The 20158-nt window shown below is 40.5% G+C and overlaps 1 protein-coding gene across 1 annotated transcript; it reads right to left on the minus strand.

Annotated features, from left to right (window-relative positions):
* Positions 1 to 2433: 2433 nt before the first annotated feature.
* Positions 2434 to 19756, minus strand: LOC143975529 (fatty acid-binding protein, liver-like). The gene is made up of 4 exons (XM_077477990.1): positions 19606 to 19756; positions 12275 to 12444; positions 9138 to 9227; positions 2434 to 2552 (listed from the first exon to the last, which is right to left on the minus strand). Exons 1-4 carry the CDS (start codon positions 19670 to 19672, stop codon positions 2499 to 2501), a joined length of 381 nt encoding a protein of 126 aa, XP_077334116.1. The 5' UTR covers positions 19673 to 19756; the 3' UTR covers positions 2434 to 2498.
* Between the last annotated feature and the right edge of the window lie 402 nt (positions 19757 to 20158).

Consider the following 20158-nt stretch of genomic DNA (forward strand, 5'->3'; position numbering starts at 1 on the left):
TGCTGAGAACAGCCGAAGGCGGGCGAAAGCCGCTGAGAACGGCCGAAGGTGGCCGAAAGTCTGGATGCAGTGATTGGTTTTCGAGGTCCTGTACACAGATAGGTTCCCAAAAAGTCTCACACATGTGGTATCCCCATACCCTGGAGAAGCAGCAAAATGTATTTTGGGGTGTTATTCCACAAATGCCCATGGCATGTTTGAGCAATATATCATTTAGTGACAATTTTGTGCAAAAAAAAAATAATTTTCCCGCAACTTGTTGCAAAATATTAAATATTCCATGGATTCAACATGCCTATCAGCAAATAGCTTGGCGTATCTACTTTCCAAAATGGGATCATTTGGGGGGGGGGGGGTTTGTGCTATCTTGGTATTTTATGGTATTCAGGTAGTGAGGAGTGAAATGAAAAATGTACACCTTATGCCGTGTACACACGGTCAGATTTCCCCAACGGAAATGTTTGATGGGAGCTTGCTTTCGGAAATTCCAACCGTGTGTAGGTTCCATCGGACATTTTCCGTCGGAATTTCTGAAAGACAAAATTTGAGATCTGGATCTCAAATTTTCTGACAACAAAATCCGTTGTCGGGATTTCCGATTGTGTGTACACCGCTCCGAAGCACAAAGTTCCACGCATGCTCGGAATCAAGCAGAAGAGCCAGCACTGGCTATTGAACTTCAATTTTCTTGGCTCGTCGAACGTCACCGTGTTCTTGACGTTTGGAATTTCCGACAAGATTTGTGTGACCATCCATGTGTATGCAAGACAAGTCCGAGCCAACATCCGTCTGAAAAAATACGTGGATTTTGTTGTCGGAATGTGCGATCGTGTGTACGAGGCATTAGAGATCCTGAAGGTGGTGATTGGTTTTTGGGGTCCTGTACGCTGCTAGGCTCCCGAAAAGTCTCACACATGTGGTATCCCCGTACTCAGAAGAAGTAGTGGAATGTATTTTGGGATGTAATTCCACATATAACTATGGCATGTGTGAGCAATATATCATTTAGTGACAACTATAATTTTTTTTTTTTTTCAATCACTTGTGACAAAAAAATAAAATATTCAATGGGCTCAACATGCCTCTCAGCACTCATTTCCTTGGGGTGTCTACTTTCCAAAATGGGGTCATTTTGGGGGGGGGGGGTTGTACTGCCCTGACATTTTAGCACCTCAAGAAATGAGATAGGCAGTCACAAACTAAAAGCTGTGTAAATTCCAGAAAATGTACCCTAGTTTGTAGATGCTATAACTTTTGCGTAAACCAATAAATATACGCTTATTGACTTTTTTTTACCAAATACATGTGGCTGAATACATTTTGGCCTAAATGTATGACTAAAATTGAGTTTATTATTTTTTTTATAATAAAATGTTTAAAGTATCATTTTATTTCAAAATTTTCAGTCTTTTTCCGTTTATATCACAAAAAATAATCACATTATCACATCACAAAAGGCAATCAAATACCATCAAGAGAATGCTCTATTTGTGGGAAAAGTTTGGGTAGAGCATTGCATGTCTGCACAATTACCAGTTAAAGCAGCGCAGTGCCAAATTGTAAAAAGTCCTCTGGTCGTTAAGCAGCCAAATCCTCTGGGGCTGAAGTGGTTATACACCCACCGGAGTCTTGTTTTTCACAGATACTTTTAACAGTAAACTCAGCTTATATATACTGTATTTCACTATATAAGCTGAGATTACTGTTAAAAATAACAGGGAATAGCAATACTACGGTGGGTGCATAAAGATGTCCGACTTCTAACTCTAGGCTTACTGCGGACAAGTGCGGGTGTACCAAGATGACGCAATGTCACTTCGGTTGCATAGTCTGATGGGTAGGGGCTTTCTGACAGGACACCAGGTCAAAGCATCGAGAGATAAAGAGGTGCATGCTGGGCATACAGCATCACCATATCCTGGAAGAGACTGCTAGTGGGCTTCACATGTGCCCACAGTAGAGGTGGAAGCGCTTTGCAGAGAAAAAATAGACAGAAAGTCATTTTAAAAAAACGTGAATTGATCGGCGATATGTTAAATGAGATGGATTTAATGTTTTAATATAGTGTAAAAGAACGGATTATATAAAAAAAATGTAAAAAAAATAAAATAATGGGTGGAACTCCGCTTTAAGTGGTTAAGCTGCCAAAGCATTTTCCTGGAAAATATTGAAGCCATTTGGCCCTCAAAGATACAGCATTGGAAAGTTAACCTGGCTGGTAGCTGACAGTAGCTTTGCTGAAAAGCTAAACTAAACCTTTTTTAAGCAGTGCTGGGATTGGGCAAAGTTGTCCACACTGAAGTCCCAGACAGCAGTGAAGACTCAGCAGGTGTGGTGTGCTACTGCTTCCACCCAAAAATAAAAATTCTTATTAGTTTGAATGGCCATGCAGCAGTCAAGCGTTTAAACATTTAATGATAGGTAAGGCGACAGTTTATTTTTTCATCATAATTTTTATTTTATTTGGTTAACTGTTGAACAAATATCAGCTTGCTCTTCTAGGGGAGTTTCTTGGCAATTGACTTGTAGGAAACTCCTTTGTAGGTCAAAATCTGAAAGAAAAAAAACATATACACTTAAATTATTTGTTAACAACTATGGTTTTAAAAAGTATTATTCTGAATAGACCGGATGTCATAAGGCTTAGCAAAAATGTCCTCCCCTGGGATCTACTTAAAGGGGTTGTAAACCCTCATGTTTTTTCACCTTAATGCAGCCTATGGACTCAGCCCTGGGGTGAATGTAAGCTTGCCCCCCTGTCTCTGGAGGTACCTCATTTCTCCCAGTAGACCCGGGGGGGCGGGGGTTGGGTGCTAAATTTTGGTGCCCAACGTGGGGCCTGGTGGAACAAGTTTGCTGTTGTCCCTAGCAACCAACTGCAACTCAGGAATTTTGTCATGGCACTGTCGGGATTGTGAACTGAGACCTCAAGTAAAGCCCTTGTTTCCAAAGTGCTGCACTATTCACTGCGGAAGAACCCGACAGTCTCTGCTAAAGAGGGGTTCCTGGACTTTGTCACTTTCTCCAGGAAAACAGGGGTTGATTGCAAGATCACATTTCTGACTGCGTGAGTTGTGGGTGGCGTGAGAGAAGCCCAGGAGCTACGTGGTCAGAAGAGCAAGTGGGAGGAGTTACTGCCTGCTGCCGCGTGAGACGCTGTTTGTGTATCTGGCGCTGAAGAGAGAAAGTTTGCTGTTACTACAGGGGAGATCACAGGCCAGTCATGGCTGAATTTTCTCTTGTGAAAACTGCAGTGGGGTCCAAGATGTTTCCTGTCAGCACCACTGCAAGTGCTATGCTGTCTGGAACCCTGCTAACAGAAACCGACATCCGGTCAGTGTGTGCTGTATACTGTTGGAGACCACGAAATACTGGGTATGTTATGCCACATGTGTGAAGGACTGACTGTACACCTCCGTCCATTTGTTCCTTGCCTGCACTGCGGGGAGTACCTGTTTTCTGTGGTACACCCTACAGTGCCGCCCCGTGCCTACAGAGTTGATTGGGCGGCAGGTGTTGTTACAGTGGAGGCTGCTGCTTTTGCTCCTGCTGGGAAATCTACACTCATCATGCCTGCTACTGTGAGTGTTCCATTTGATGATGTCGCTGCTACTGTTCTTAAAGTGCCATTAGCAGACATCGTTATCTCTACTGTGCCCACTGCACCTGTCCCGAAGAAGGTGGGCTATGTAAAGGCATCCCATGCCCGCGGTCGAGGCCTACCCTAGAGACCACCAGAACTGGAACCCGAGGAAGGAATCACTCCTAGGAAATCCACATCAAGAACTGGTGAGAAATCTGGGACAAGCATTTCAGTGGGGGTCAATGTTTAAATATAGGCCTGCCGAAGAATTAAGGGATTCTGAGCTGGAGTCCTTGTCTGATTTATCTGGTGATGATGAACTGTTTGAATCTATGTCACAAGAACTATTGTGGGCTAATAGTGAGGATGTTGTTTCTACCTTCACTTTTCCAGATTGGGCACCTTTAGACCTTTAGACATCAAATAGTATGGAAATGCCAAGTGTTACTAGTGAGCATCTGTCTAAAGTTATCTGTCCAGCTGAAAGTCTACCAGGGCCTTGCCAAAACTTGCTTGCTTACAAAGAATGCTCAACAAAAGAGTTGCTACAGAATATGGCCTGGAATTTCAATATGCTCCTTCAAAGACTATGCAAGAAATTGAATAAATGCGAGAGGAGTGGAACAGTGAAAAGTGAAAAGTGGTGTTGTTTACTACCGTGGATAAACAAGGGAAGCCAGTTACTTTGCCAGATCCTCGTTTCTACTGGTAACCATTTAAAGGCACTGCCATAGTTCAGCTGGCAAATATCAGTCTCTGCTCTAAAGCAACAGTTTGTTCCTGTTTAAAACTGAGAGAAGGGACTTCAGTCCTTTGAACAAAGACTGAGAAAACTTCTTACACTAAATGGACTATGGGGTACATAACCAGATAGTTCTAGGTTTAGAGAACTTCTTGGTTAAGATTTTCTACATGTGTACAGTAATTTTAATACTTTGCCACTAAGGACTTTACTGATTTCTGCCACTAGATGGTGGCTAAGTTACTTATAGAAAGGGATGGACTTTTAAGTTACATTCTAGTTTGCTTTGCATTTAAAATGTGGAAGAAAGTCTCACTCTCCTGGGAGTGAGTCTTTGCTCCCCTTTGATCAGTGATACTGTTATGTCTTTCTAATCCTGCAGTGGTCTTTAGGCTGTCTTGCCTGTGTGGAAGAAGCTGAGCCAAGCTGAGGAGATCCAGGGGAGGATCCTTGCTGGAGAGAGCCAGAATGAAGGCTGGTCTCTCGGGAGGGCCTGGTACCTCATTTGGAGGAAACACCTATACCTAAACTACTCTTAGCCCTTGTACACACGGTCGAACATTCCGACAACCAAATCCGTTGGATTTCTTCCGACGGATTTTGTCCGAAACTGTTGCATGCACACGGTCGGACCACGTTGTCGGAAAATCCGATCGTTCAGAACGTGATGACGTTATTTCGTTATGACGGGACTACGTTCACGCTAGTAGCCAATAGCTTTGGTGTAGGAATTTGATCTGAGCATGCGTGGCACTTTGTCCTATCGGAATTCTCTACACATGATCGGACAAGGTCCGATTGGATCATGTTGTCGGAAAATTTTACCGACAAGTTGGAAAACTTGGTCCCTCGGATATTCCGACGGAAACAGTCCGATGGAGACCACACACAATCGGAATATCCGACAAAACGGTCTGATCGGACACATTCTGTCGGAATCTCCGACCGTGTGTACAAGGGCTTACAGTGTTGCCTGATGGCTTAAAGGTTCTGACACGGTGATGCTGAATCCTATTCTACAATCGAAACCATGGCAACTAGCTTCTGGCTGCTAAGTCTTGTCCAGACATTCTACCGGCTGCTAGGTCTCTGTGAGAGGCTTGTCCAGACATTCTTCCGGCTGCTAGGTCTCTGTTAGAGGCTTGTCCAGACATTCTACCGGCTGCTAGGTGTGTGTGAGAGGCCTATCCAGGTATTCAAGGTCTGCTAAAAGGAAAAGCTTTTTACCTTTGGATTCAAGGAGTCGGTCAGTGATCTGCAAATGGTATCTGAAACCTCCCCTAACCCTCTTTCCTATTACTTCCTTTAAAGCGGAGGTCCACCCTAAAGTGGACCTTCCGCTCATTGGAATCCTCCCCCCCTCCGGGGCGCCACAATTGGCACCTTTCAGGGGGGAGGGGGGTGCAGGTACCTGTACAGTACAGGTATCTGCACCCACTTCCGGGATAGCTCTCTGCGGAAAGGGGCGTAGATTACGCCCCTTTCCGAAAGTCCCCCGCTGCCTGCTGGGAAACACACAGATCCCAGAGGCAGCGGGTCCATCCTTATTGCACAGCGCGACTCACGCATGCGCAGTAGGGAACCGGGAAATGAAGCCGAAAGGCTCCACTTCCTGATTCCCATACCCAAGATGGCGGCGGCAGCACCCGAGAGACGATCGAGAGATCGGCTTCGGGTGCCGACATCGCGGGCGCGCTGGACAGGTAAGTGTCACTATTTTAAAAGTCAACAGCTGCAGTATTTGTAGCTGCTGGCTTTAAAAAAAAAAAAAAAAAAACGCGGACTCCCGGCGGACTCCCGCTTTAAGTTCCTTATTAAAGCAATGCAAATATATAAAGAGACTAGACTTTCCTGCCACAAGGAAATGTAATCATGCCTTTCAGCTGCTGACACCAGTCACACTCCCATATGTTGTCTTTAAATCAAACAATTATATATAAATATTGTGTAGCACTGTGTAAATATCTCTATATAATACTGAAAACTAAATATTCAATCCATCAAGTGCAAGTGTAAAGATAAATAAATGTTGTGTCTCACTACGAAAATTAATCTGATTCAATATAACACAATAAATATAAAACAATTCCAATTCATATGGTGCTAATACAAAAGAATAATTTAAATATATAAAAATATAGAATATTTAAATATGTGCTGTAAATATTCCAGTGCAATAAATCAACGTGAACAAATTTTACATGTAAAAAATGCAATATTTAAACGATCGATCGATCTATATATATTGCTTCCAAAGAAAACTCCTCAGATCATATATATAAAAAATAGGCTAGCTAGTGTGATAACGTTTTAACTCCAAATTTATTGTATAAAATATGTCAATGTACTCACATGCTGTAGATGCTACCACTCTGTATATAGCAATGCTAGCAGTCCAATAGAATCCCCCTGATGAAGACACGTGATAAGCCCTGTGTTGAATACGAGTAAAGGGGAGGGGCTAGGGCAGTGGAGGAGTCAGCAGAGATGGTGATCTCTGAACATGCCTGCTAGAGACACAGAATCTTTGCCTCCTGGATTGGGAGATTAGTTTTTGTTTACGCTATATACAGACTGGTGCGCTGGTAGCACCTACAGCATGTGAGTACATTGACATATTTTATGCAATAAATTTGGAGTTAAAATGTTATCACACTATCTAGCCTATTTCCCATATGGAAGTGCCTGATGATACAAAGAGTCCATTAACCTTGAGCCCAATGATGGTTCTACTGCTTGTCTGAGCAAAGTTTACTGTGCGGTCGCATCCCCTGAGTTGAGAGCAATCACACCGGGGGAGGGGGGGGGGGGCACATGTGAAAAGTCACCAAGAGTTTAATTCTGAAGCACTATCACAAGTCACTGAGGAAGTTACTTTGGGAGCAATATACTGTATATAGATCGATCGTTTAACCACTTGAAATCCCGCCCATAGTCAAATGACGTCCGCAGGAGGGATCTCTCATCCTGAGCCGGCGTCATATGACGTCCTGGGCTTCCTGGCCGTCTAGGGGTTGTGTCACTTGGGAGCCGATGAGCGTGCCCGGCGACCGCGATGTCAGAGCAGGACCATGTGTAAACACACAGATCCACATCCTGTCAGGTGAGAGGAGACCGATCATGTGTTTCAGTACAGAGGAACACTGATCGGTCTACTCCCCTTGTGATTCACCTCCCCCTACAGTTAGAATCACTCCCTAGGTAACACATTTAACCCCTTGATTGCCCCCTAGTGTTAACCCCTTCCCTGCCAGTGACATGTATACAGTAATCAGTGCATTTTTATAGCACTGATCGCTGTATAAATGTGAATGGTCCCAAAATAGTCACAATAAAAATCGTAGATCGCCACTATTACTAGTTAAAAAAAATAATAATAAAAATGCCATAAAACTATCCCCTATTTTGTAGACGCTATAACTTTTTCACAAACCAATCAATATACACTTATTACGATTTTTAATTATTTTTTTACCAAAAATATGTAGAAAAATACATATTGGCCTAAAGTGAGGAAGATTTTTTTTTCTTTTTTTTAAATTGGGATAATTATTATAGTAAAAATTAAAAAATGTGTTTTTTTTTCAAACTTGTCACTCTTCTTTTGTTTATAGCGCAAAAAATAAAAAACGCAGAGGTGATCAAATACCACCAAAAGAAAGCTCTATGTATGGGGGAAAAAAAGATAAAAATTTAATTTGGGTGCAGTGTTGCATGACCGTGCAATCGTCATTCAAAATGCGACAGTGCTGAAAACTGAAAATTGGCCTGGGCAGGAAGGGGGTGAAAATACCCTGTACTGAAGTGGTTAAGGATTGAATTTTTTTATGTGTAAAATTTGTTCACATTTGATTTATTGCACTGGAATATTTATAGCACATATATAGCGCCATCTATCCTTGACTCTTCTTTGGAAGCACTATATAGCTTGATCAGTCGTTTAAGGATTGGATTTTTTATGTGTAAAATTTGTTCACATTTATTGCACTGGAATATTTATAGCACATATTTATATTTAATTATTATTATATATATATATATTTTGATTATTCTTTTGTGTTAGCACCATATGAATTGGAATTGTTTTGTATTTATTGTGTGAATCAGATTAATTTACGTAGTGGGACACAACATTTATTTATTTTTACACTTGCACTTTATGGATTGAGCATTTAGTTTGCAGTATTATATAGAGATATTTACACAGCACGGCACAATATTTATGTATAATTATTAAACAACAATTAACAAACAGCTAAATAAAAAAATAAAAAAGTGTGTGTGTGTGTGTGTGTGTGTATGTGTATATATATATATATATATATATATATATATATATATATATATATATAAATTATTGTCTACAATTTTGGGACAGGTTTCCTTTGATAAAAATAATAATTTACAAAATATCCATTACTATTTACCACTAAAAGAAAGCCCAGTTTATCCTGAAAAAAAAAAACAAGGTATAAGCCACCTGGATACACAAAGTAGTTGTGGTAATATGTACTGTTGTAATAACACATCTCAAAGTTGCAAAATGATGCTTAGGCGTTAACGTTTGTTTTACCCTTTGGCATGAAGGGGTTAATGATGCAGATAACTGTATTAATTTATGCAATATATACATATGATTGATCATAACTCAGTTTATTGGTTTGGCATTCCTCTCCACTGGCAATGGTTGACACTGGTTGCTATTGGCGGTTCCTCTTGCAGGTACATTAATACATAAGGCCCAATTGTTTTATACATGTGATCATTAAATGTGTATTTGGCGTTCAGGTAGAAGAAGGGCATTATACTTACACTGATGAGAAGATCTCCGGAGACTTCACTGACAGAGAGAACATCATTAAGCCGCGAAATCATCTTGCCGTCCACTATATTAACGACAGTCTGGGAAAAATAAAAAATAATAATAATGATTTTTCTTTTTTCATTTTTGATAAATTTGTTTTTTAAAGCAACAGAATGAATAAAACTGTATTTCATAGACAATAAAAAAGAACACAGGTGTGTAATGCTTTTCGTGCACAAGAAAATGTGTGCAGGTGCTTGTAGGCAGGTGCAGTCTGTTGTCTCCACTGCAGGGGGCGCCCAACTGCAGCGGCAGTGGAGAGAGAAAGAGAGAGAGAGAGAGAGAGATGGTTCCTCTATGGTTTCCTGAGTCACTGGGGCAGTGATCCTATTGGATGCTGGCTGCCCATCCTAGGTATGGCAGAGTCTATTTAAGACCCTGGTCAGTGAGTTTGGCGCACATTCACATGTGGGTATTAAAGGAACAGGTCACCCATCTGTCAGGGACAGTATTAGGAAAGGTTCCAGATGAGTAGGGAAAGCTTAGGGCTCCCCAATCTCCTTGGACACCTTCCTTTTTGGGCTCAGAGCGGCCAGACCGCACCCCCCCCTCCAGACAGACGGCTGAAACCTGCTCCACTACATGCTGTTCTTCTGATTTCTAAATTGCTGCGATTTTTTAAATTTCAAAAACCAGTATAAAGGAAAAGTAGTGGTAAACAAAAAGCACAGGTGGGTTTAACCAATCTTTCTTTTTTTTTTTTAACTACAGTACTTGCCGACCAGCCACTGCAGTTGTACTGTGGCAGGTTGGCATGGCTGTGCGAATCGCTGTCTTTATACATCGGCCGTTTTAAGAAGCTAAAGGGGGCATGCCCGCAGTGCGATGCCCGAGTCTAAATGCGTGGCCAGCGGCCCCCGATATCTGCAGGCCACCCGCGATCGCTCCTCTGAGAGCCAGAATGGGGATCTGTCAATGTAAACAGACAGATCCCCGTTCTGTCAAAGGAGTAGAGAGAGATCTGCTGTTCCTAGTGATTAGGAACAGCGATATCTCTCCTCCTCCAGTCATTCCCCTCCCCCACAGTTAGAAACACCTCCAAGGGAACACTTAACCCCTTGATCTGTCCCTAGTGTTTACCCCTTCCCTGCCAGTGATATTTATACAGTAATCAGTGGCTATTTTTAGCTCTGATCACTCTATAAATGTCACTGGTCCCAAAAAAGTGTCACGAGTGTCCGATCTGTCCACCACAATATCCCAGTCCCGCTAAAAATCACTGATCACCGCCATTACTAGTAAAATAAAAAAATAAAAATGTCATCATTCTATCCCCTATTTTGTAGACGCTATAACTTTTGCGGAAACCAATCCATATGCGCTTATTGTAATTTTTTTTTTTTTTACTAAAGATATGTAAAAGAATACATATTGGCCTAAACAATCCTCAAAGCTCAATTTTTTTTAACCACTTCATCGCCAGAAGGCTTTACCCCCTTCCTGACCAGGGCACTTTTTGCGATTCGGCACTGCGTCGCTTTAACTGACAATTGCGCAATGTTGCACCCAAACAAAATTGACATTCTTTTTTTCCCACAAATAGAGCTTGCTTTTGGTGGTATTTGATCATCCCTGCGGTTTTTCTTTTTTGCGCTATAAACAAAAAAAATATTTTTTACTTTTTGCTATAATAAATACCCCCAAAAAATATATAAAAGAACTAATTTTTTTCTCAGTTTAGGCCAATATGTATTCTACATATTTTTGGTAAAAAAAAAAAGTGTATATTGATTGGTTTGCGCAAAAGTTATAGCGTCTACAAAATAGGGGATAGATTTATGGCATTTTTATTTTTATTTTTTTATTATCATTAATGGCGGTGATCTGCGATTTTTATCATGACTGCGACATTGCGGCAGACACATTGGACACTTTTGACACTATTTTGGGATTGGTGACATTTATATGCGATCAGTGCTATAAAAATGCACTGATTACTGTGTAAATGACACTGGCAGGGAAGGGGGTTATACACTAGGGGGCAATCGAGGGGTTAAGTGTGTCCTAGGGAGTGATTTTAACTGTAGGGTTGATGGGCTCACTACAACACGACAGAGATCACTGCTCCCACATCTTTGTCATTGTGGCCCTATATCTTTTATATATACTTTTTTTTTTTACCCTTTTTTTTTTTCATATCTATTATTTATTCTATATGCATTTTTCTTGTTTTTGTTTTAAAAGCTTGTGACGTCACTACCATAGTAAATATCGACAGCGTCTAGCCAATGATATGACAGATGCAGGCCATCCCCGCCTTTCCATAGCGAGGTTTGACCCGCAGACGTCTAGATCTCCGGACAGGATGACGTGGTGGTGAATGGCTGGACGCACGTGAATGAGTGTCAGCTGTCCATTAAGCACTGCCAGCCTCATATCCGGTGGAGACTGGCCATCTAAAAGTGAGGCTTGATACACGTACTTGATTTCTATAGGATGGTCGTCAGAAGACCGTGTCCGCTGATGCGCTGACCCGCTTCCAATAGTGCGGATGCCATTTTTGAAAACCAGGAAGTGATTACATTTTAAATATCAATTGAATACAGGTTTGTATTCTGTTATTGGGGTACATCTATTTAAATGCAATGACCACGGCATGTTGACCCCAGATGATGTCTCCTTAGACGAAACGCATTGGAACGAGCCTTGCTGATGTCATTGCGTGAACTTATAGTCTGTTTTACAAGCGCTTTTAGACTTTATTTATTTGCTACCACGTGGTCTTATTTCATAAGACCATTTTCACTTAGCGTTGCACTTGTCCCCATTATTTTAAATTGCAATTCCATTTTTTCAGTTGACAGTGCTGTATTTTTCACCTTTTCACTGTTCCACTCCTATGACCTGGATGTTTGCAGAAAGCAAAGAGAAGCAGTCTAGTGTGCAGCCTGTTGGACCCTGATCAGCCCAGAGCAATCAGCAACAGCTCCACTGATTACACAGGAGCACAAAAAGAACGAAATTTACCCGACAGTCTAGCGCCTAACTAGGAGGCTGCTACATATTTATGCTCATTTTTAGATAAAATTACAACAGTAACATTATCATTTCACCCTTTTACAACTCCTCCTGTTGGTGTTCTTACCTTAACTTTCCCAGTCAGTGACTCCATCTCAACCTCCTCACCGATTGTGAACTCATTGCGTAGGACACTGGGCCCTGTGGTCATTGTAATCACAAAATGATTCCCAGTCTGGATAATTTCTGTGATGGTCTTCAGATCTTTTGTTTTCTGGATGACATCATCAGGAACCCCTGCAATCAGTAAAATACTCTTGTTTTGTGCTTTCCAAATGTGTGTATTCAAACTGGCTTTGATCAAACAGCTAAGCACATACATAGTTCAAGTTTGCTTGGGGTGCCAAGACATAGCAACTCATAGTGCTGGTACTAAGGAGATTGTGCAACACTGGTCATTCAGATAAAGAGTGCAGCAGGCACATAGACAGCTTTCTTGGTTTGCTATGACATACAGGTAGAATAGTTATTTAGTATTAGTCTTTCCTAACCATTTTAACACTGAGAAACCCTTGAAATAACTTTCCTGTCTCAGGAAACCCCTGATAATAATTACTACAGCTCACAGTACACCAGCAACATGGCCATAAGGAATAATACTTCCTACATTGGTAGCCAGTAGAAAGAAACCCCCCTAAGTCTGCATTCACACAGCCATGCTGTGATTTGACCACAGTGTTGGTGCAGCACAGCGTACCCACAGTTTTCATGTGGGCTACCCACAATTTCCCATAGACTTCTATCTATTATGTTCTGTGTTTTTGCCACATTTTTCTAAAAGAGCACCAAAAATGCAGCAAGCAGGGCTTTTGGTATGCTTTAAGAAAACACACATAAAAATAATAGAAGAATTTAGTTCAAACATTCATACACTAATAGAAGTCTAGACTAAACTGCATTTAACCCACATGAAAACCGTGGGTACACTGCACTGCACCCATGCTGCAGTTTGGCAGTATGAAATGTACTGGCTAACATTATAATTTATATAATATAATACAATATAATTTAGGTCAGTGGTTACTTATCTGAAAGGCAGAAATTGCTAATTGCTCGAGGAACCCTCAGCAAGCTTTGGAGTAACCTTAGGGTTCCACAGAAACCTGGGTGAGAAAGGCTATCGTAACTAGTGGTCAGGTTGTGAGCAAGGTGCAGTGTGGTGTGCTGGGCAGTAAACTCACAGAGTCCAAGTTAGGCAAAGTATATTTTACAAAGGTACAACACAACTTATTCAACCTCGGTGGGTAGGCACACCTGTCCAGAGCCACTTACAAACTGTGACAGCTGTCTGAAGACTTGAAGATGCCTACAGTGTTTGCAATGAGGAGCAGAATGCGGCCTGGCCAGTCTACACACAAAGTAGAGGCTTCCTAAAAAGAGCATTAAGTAGTCCCTGCACTATCCCAGCTCCCCTGGAACCTTTTCTATGCCTCTAAACACTGTCCATGCCAGGTGGGGAACCTGTCCCTACACTAGCTACTTGCATAAAGCGTGCTAAACCTGGGACTGCTTAAATAGACTCTACCTGACCCAAGATGGCTGTTGTAGTCACATGGAGTGCCAGCATCTAGTTGGACAGCTGTCTCTCCGTGATTGCAGAAAGTCATAGAGAAACCAAGTTCCTCAACTTCCTTTCCCATCTGCATTGCCACATCGGTCGAGCACCACCTGCAGTGGGCAGTACAGACTACACCTGCCTACACTGTGGCATGGATCTGGAAAACAGTCTGACTTCAACAAGCTTCTTTGTATTTAGCAGTCAAAGGGACTGTTGGTTACACAAAATAAGTGAAGAGAAGATTTATTTTCTGGGAGAATTACTTCTATCTATGTACAGCATTGCCTGTTTACAGTAATAAAACTATTTTAAAGTGAGAACCTACTTTAGATCAAAATTGGGGATATCGGATGGTGAGTAAATATACTGTACCTAAACAACCAGAGAATAGCAGTAGGATATAATGTACTGGAAAGCAAGGGTCTAGGCTTGACAATTTACACTGGAGATCATCCAAGACTACACAATTAAATAACTGTGTTAGCAATTTGTTAAATATATGCCCAAATTCCTAGGCTACCAGTGAAATTCTTCCTCTAAGAATTATGGTGCTTTAATGGGTTATTTTAGGTGTGTTGATCACCTAAGCCTTCCTTTTGGTTCACCAATACTCTGCAACCTTTTTTTTCATTTGAATACCTGCCCAGACTGGGACAAAGATTGAAGCAGATAATAAAAGATGGACATTTTTGTTTGTTACGGCACATTGTGCCAGGATGGCAAGATGGCAAGAAAGCAATGGCTATGGGTGCCCAGGGACAATGGAGTCCCAGCAGATAACTAGTGATTTAATAGAGGTAGTGTATCTTCTCTGACATCAAGAATGCTGAAAGCAGAAGACAAAAAGTCGCAAGTTCTTGTTCAATTTGATGGATGTCTGGCATACTTTTCTGAAAATTAAGCCATTCTTGTCCACTAGCTTTTGACAGACTCATTAATCCAAGGGGACATAACATATGTTTTCAGAGGCTACAAAGTTTGGGATCCTGTCCATCTATTAGAAAGAACTTAACAGTAAAGTTCACAAAGCAGGATAGTCTAATAGGTTGGGACAAGAAAACTGTAGGTAAGCCTAAATGTAATATACTTTCTGGTAACAAACCAGCACTAACACACTAAATTATATTTCTACACTGATGTCCCTAAACATAACATTGCCTGTGTACCTTTACCATTATTATTATTAATATTTTAATAACTTCATAGTGACAAGATGTTCTGTATTAAGTGTCTTGTGGGAGATGTACTGTAGCTTGCACAGTATGATGTGCTGATACTTTGTATTACTATACTGATCAGTAGGGATGAGTTTCAAGTTCGAGTCGAACATAAGACCCAAAGGCCCTGGTATGGACTGGGGGGCGGACCCCACGCTATTTTTTAAAATAATTTTTTATGTATATTGCCGGGAGAAATTTTTAATTACATTTTTTCCATTGGAAATGTCATTTTGCTGCAGTACTTTTCTAAACATGGGAAACATGTGCTACTTTACAGGCAGACTAAGGGGGCCCCCCAGACACGATATTTAAAGGATCATTTCATTTTTATTGTTTCACATTCTTAAAATCACTGCTCCTGAAAAAACAGCTGATTTAAAAAAAGTTTTTTACATTGATACATGTCCCCTGGGGCAGGACCCGGGTCCCCAAACACTTTTTATAGCAATACCTTGCATATAAGCCTTTAAAATGAGTACTTTGTACTTGATTTCTCACATTCGTGTCCCATAGACTTTAACGGTGTTTGCATGTTCACACAAATTTTTTGTCTGTTCGCAAGTTCTGGTGCGAACCAAACCGGGGGGTGTTTGGCTCATCCCTACTGATTAGCAAGTAGAGGTGCACCGAATGGAAATTTTGGTGCTGAAACCGAAATTTGCAGTTTTTAAAAAAAATTATTTTTTTTACATATAATTGTATTATATTCAACTTTTTAATTAATATTATGAATTTAAATATGAATTGATTGTTGGCTATTATTGGCATCTTTAGAAAAATGTATCCCCTTAAATTCTATGTATGTCTTCATACTGGTCTGTTGCACTTCCATTATGGTGTTAAAAATCATGCTTGCTGCATTTTTGGTCAGTTAAAAAAAAACACACCTCTCGGTTGAAATGCATTGAAAACACAGCAAGAACGCATCAATAGCGCACCTGTGTTACATTTTAGATGCGGTTTTTGAGTCACATGACCTATGAAAAACAAACCATAAGCACTGTAAAATCTTGGAAAAATTGCATGCGTTTCACACACCATTATCGACACCTTTGTCTCTTATCGGCAAAATGCCAATAACGCCATTTTTGCTTCAATATGTTTCGGCCACCAAAATTTCAGTGCATCTCTATTAGCTATAAAAAAAAAAAAAACACATAGCTTTTGGTATAACCAATTTCATACGGTGCCTATTCTGCCACTCCTGTCCTACATGTGAAAATCATAATTGTTTTGCTAGAAAATTTCTCAGAACCCCCAAATATTATATTTTTTTAGCAAAGACTCCAGGGAATAAAATGGCGGTTGTTTTGTCATGCAGTATTTGCGCGGTAATTTTTCAAGCGCAATTTTTTGGGAAAAAAAATGCTTCATGAATTAAAAAAAGCCAAATTTTTTTGTATAATGTGAAAGATGATGTTATACCAAGTAAATAGATATCTAGCATGTCACGCTTTAAAATTGCTAACACTCTTGAAATGGCGCCAAACTTCGGTACTTAAAAATCTCCATAGGCAAAGCTTTACATTTTTTTTACAGGTTACCAGTTTAGAGTTACAGAGGAAGTCTTGCACTTAAATTATTGCTCTTGCTATAAAGTTTGCGGCGATGCCCCACATGTGTGGTTTGAACTCCGTTTACAAATGTGCGCATGACGTATGTATGCGTTTGCTTCTGTGTGCGAGTACTCGATGATGGGGCGCATTAAAGTTTTTTTTTAATTGTTTGTTTGACTTTAATTTTTTTATTTTTACACTTTCCCTTAATTTATTTTTATTTTTTTATCACTTTTATTCCTATTACAAGGAATGTAAACATCCCTTGTAATAGGAATAGGGCATGACAGGTCCTCTTTATGGAGAGATGTGGGGTCTTCGAGCTGAGTACCAAACAGTGTTTACATCTGCCAGGCCGGACGTGACATCATAATGTCGCGCCCAGGCCTCTGAAGGTCATAGAGACTGCCGGGGACCGCCTGGCTGTATTCTCTATGGTGAACTTCCACCACTGGCTGATTCCTTCTCAGGCTCGCCGATTGCACAGGCAAGGCAGTAGAAGCACCGGAGTGCGGCGGGAGGGGAATCGACGACTAAAAAAGATGATATCTGAATGATGCCTGTACCTGCACTCATCATTCAGAAATCTCCACTCAAAGTCCAGGATGACATATGACAGCCTTGGATGGGAAATGGTTAAAAGTGCAACATATGAAATATAACTACTAATCTTTTCTTTATTTAAAAGGTGTGTTTTTTTGGGGGGGATTGTCTGTGGGTACATTTAGGGTAATTTAGTTATTTTTATTGATTGCATAATTTTACTAAGTTAAAATCCATCTTTCCTTTCACTTTAAATAGCTAATTTGGGAAAGCTGGCTCAAACAAACTATTTCCTTTAGTAATTGCCGTGGCGACTGTAAGCGATGTATAAACTGTATGTAGCATTAGCTACATACAGTTTGTGGTGCTGTGTTTCGGCGGTGGTACAGGACTTCCTGTCTGCTGCCAGAACAAAATGAAGTTGGGCTGAGAGCTTTTCAGCCATTCAAAGGAAGCCTTGAACTTTTGTCAGTGAATACAAGGTTTCCTCTGATTGGCTGAGGTGGAGATCGTGACATCGTTCACCCACCTCTAACTATTTCAACTATTGAAAGTGCAAAGAAAGCTGGAGTTAGGCTTAAATTTAAAGATCACATTTAGCTTTTTAATTTTGGACGGAGTGGGGAAGGCTTAGAATACCTGTCCATTCCCTGATACAGGCGATTTATCTTGTCTTCCTGTATAGTTTAAAGCTGGCCATGCACTAATAGATTTTCAAAAGCACATTTATTTTAATATTATTACTAAAATTCTCAGTATATCAAATAATCTGACGAATGTCATTTGAAGGTTCTTTCTGAACTTTTTACATTTTGTTTGCTTTTGACATTCGATTTTTGAATGCATGGACTTTTTCACCAAAAACGAAAACCACATGCACTGTTAGAAATTTGTACACTTGAGAAAAATTTTCCATCCTGTTCCTTCCAATTTTCTCATCACTGTGATCAAAAAACAAATGTTGGTTTGATCCACTAGCTATTATAAAATCAAACAAAAGTTCTTAAAATGAAAATGTTTGAACTAAATTCTGAATGGAGTATGGCCATCTGAACACCAGATGAATAGATAGAAGGTAAGGAACTCCAAACTTTCTAAACAAAGGGCCAGTTTACTGTCCTTTATACTTTAGGGGGGCCAGACTGTGGCTAGCGTGAGTTGAAAATGTCCCAGCATCAGTGGAAGTTGACAATGCCCCATCTTTGGTGCCATTGGGAGGAATAATGCCCCATTGTTTGTGTCATAGGGATGAATTGTGCCCCATGGTTTATATCATTGGGAGGAATTGTGCTTCATTATTGGTGTCATTGGGCCCTACTGTTGGTGACGGTGACATTGGGAAGAATTGTGCCCCATGGTTTGTGTCATTGGGAGGAATTGTGCTCCATTATTGGTGTCATGGGGCCCCACTGTTGGTGTCATTGGGAGGAGTTGTGCCCCTTTATTGATATCAGTGTATGACAGTGCCCCAAGGACTGCATCTGGTCCCAAGGTCACAGTTTGGAGACCACTCCACTAGACGGTCATACGTTTGAGGACACCTTACCATTACACCTATACAAACTTGTTAAACATCCAATTTCAAAACTATGGGATTAACCACTTCTGCTCGCTGTTATTTTTTTGAGAAAAACTCAACTTTCTTTTGGCAACATTGTTTTGCAAAAATTATTTTGTTTTCTATGGAATTTATAGATAAAAAGATCTCTTTGGAGAGATTTTTTCCATAGGACTGGAAGTAGAAATACATTTCCCAAAAGTAAATAGAAGAAAACAACAATGGGGGCTTTAACTCCTCCTTACCCTATCAAATATGAAAACAAATTGTTTTGGCTTAAGATATACTTTAAAGCTGACCTTCATTTCCCCACTTTTTGGATCATTATAGACTTCCTTTCCTCCACATTTTTTTTTAATCTTTTATAAAAAAAATTTGGTCCAGGCTGTCTCCCTCACTCTATTCTCACCTAGGTGAGAATGACATGTACCCCACTCCAGCAGCCTTCTGGCAAATCCACGTCATAAAACGTCAGAAGGCATCAGCTTACAGAGTGGCTGGAGGAGGACGGACTTAGCGGTAAGTCATCAGTGGCCAGCCAGAAGAGACAGATGGCTCCCGATGACATCAGAAAGGAAGATGGCATTGCGGGACCCAGTGTAAAACAAGGGATCGGCAGATGGCAGCACGTCAATGCTGTATTCACTGGGCAGGTGAGTATGCTTTTTGAGCTCAACCCAGCAGACAAAAGAAGGCGATAAAACAAAATGAATCCCAAAGGGGTTGAGGTTCCTCTTACATGTGTAAATGCACAAACATGCAGCATGTTCTAAACTGAATAGCATTGATGTAAATAACCTCGTAACAATAAATGTCTATTTGAAAAACCATCTGTATCCTCTTATACCTCCAAACCTAAAAATTTTTTTTTTTTTACATTGAGCACAGGTTCACTTTAATTATAATGCAATAATAATGATAATAATAATATTAATAGAAGTTAAAGAACCAGATTGTTCTTACCAATTGCTTTCATGAAAGCCTCAAAATTCTCCTTTGACTGCAGCTCATAGGTTCCTGAGAAAGCCATTGCAGAACGGGAACTGATCTCCACCAGAGGGTTAGAGAGAGAATGAGCTACACCTTAATTTTCTCCTTCTTATAGGCAGCTGCTCTAATCTGTGACCAGTAGTGAGATTACATCACCGGATCTACAACACCATTCAAACATTAACATTATCTGCCTTGCATGGTCATGCTAAGCTTTATGTATTTACGTCTTGTGATAAGCCATGTTTGGTAGCAAACATAAAAACAGACGAGCTTGTCTCAGAAATGTCTATAAATGGAAGTTATAACAGTTTAGGTGAGTTTTAAAGCAGAACTCTAATTTAAAACATTTTCCCCCAAAAAAATAGACTGGCACTTTAAAAAAATGAAAGGCACCTTCTGCTACATACCTCATTAGCGCTCGGGTGCTGTTCCTTACAGACGTCACCACTTTGAGGTCCAGTGACTACCCTCTTCTGCATATAAAGATAACAAGTGTCGTTGTCCACTTCCTGTGAGCTCCGGT

The sequence above is a fragment of the Lithobates pipiens genome, unplaced genomic scaffold (assembly GCF_037356315.1).
Source record: "Lithobates pipiens isolate NorthernLeopardFrog02 unplaced genomic scaffold, aLitPip1_a1.2 Scaffold_13, whole genome shotgun sequence".
In the NCBI taxonomy this organism is placed as follows: domain Eukaryota; kingdom Metazoa; phylum Chordata; class Amphibia; order Anura; family Ranidae; genus Lithobates; species Lithobates pipiens.

Coding starts and splice junctions, on each gene's coding strand:
- LOC143975529 (XM_077477990.1), bottom strand. CDS start 19,672: ATGGCTTTCTCAGGAACCTATGAGCTGCAGTCAAAGGAGAATTTTGAG. Junction 12,445..19,605: donor GGCTTTCATGAAAGCAATTG/GTAAGAACAATC, acceptor TACTGATTGCAG/GGGTTCCTGATGATGTCATC. Junction 9,228..12,274: donor CACTGACTGGGAAAGTTAAG/GTAAGAACACCA, acceptor TATTTTTCCCAG/ACTGTCGTTAATATAGTGGA.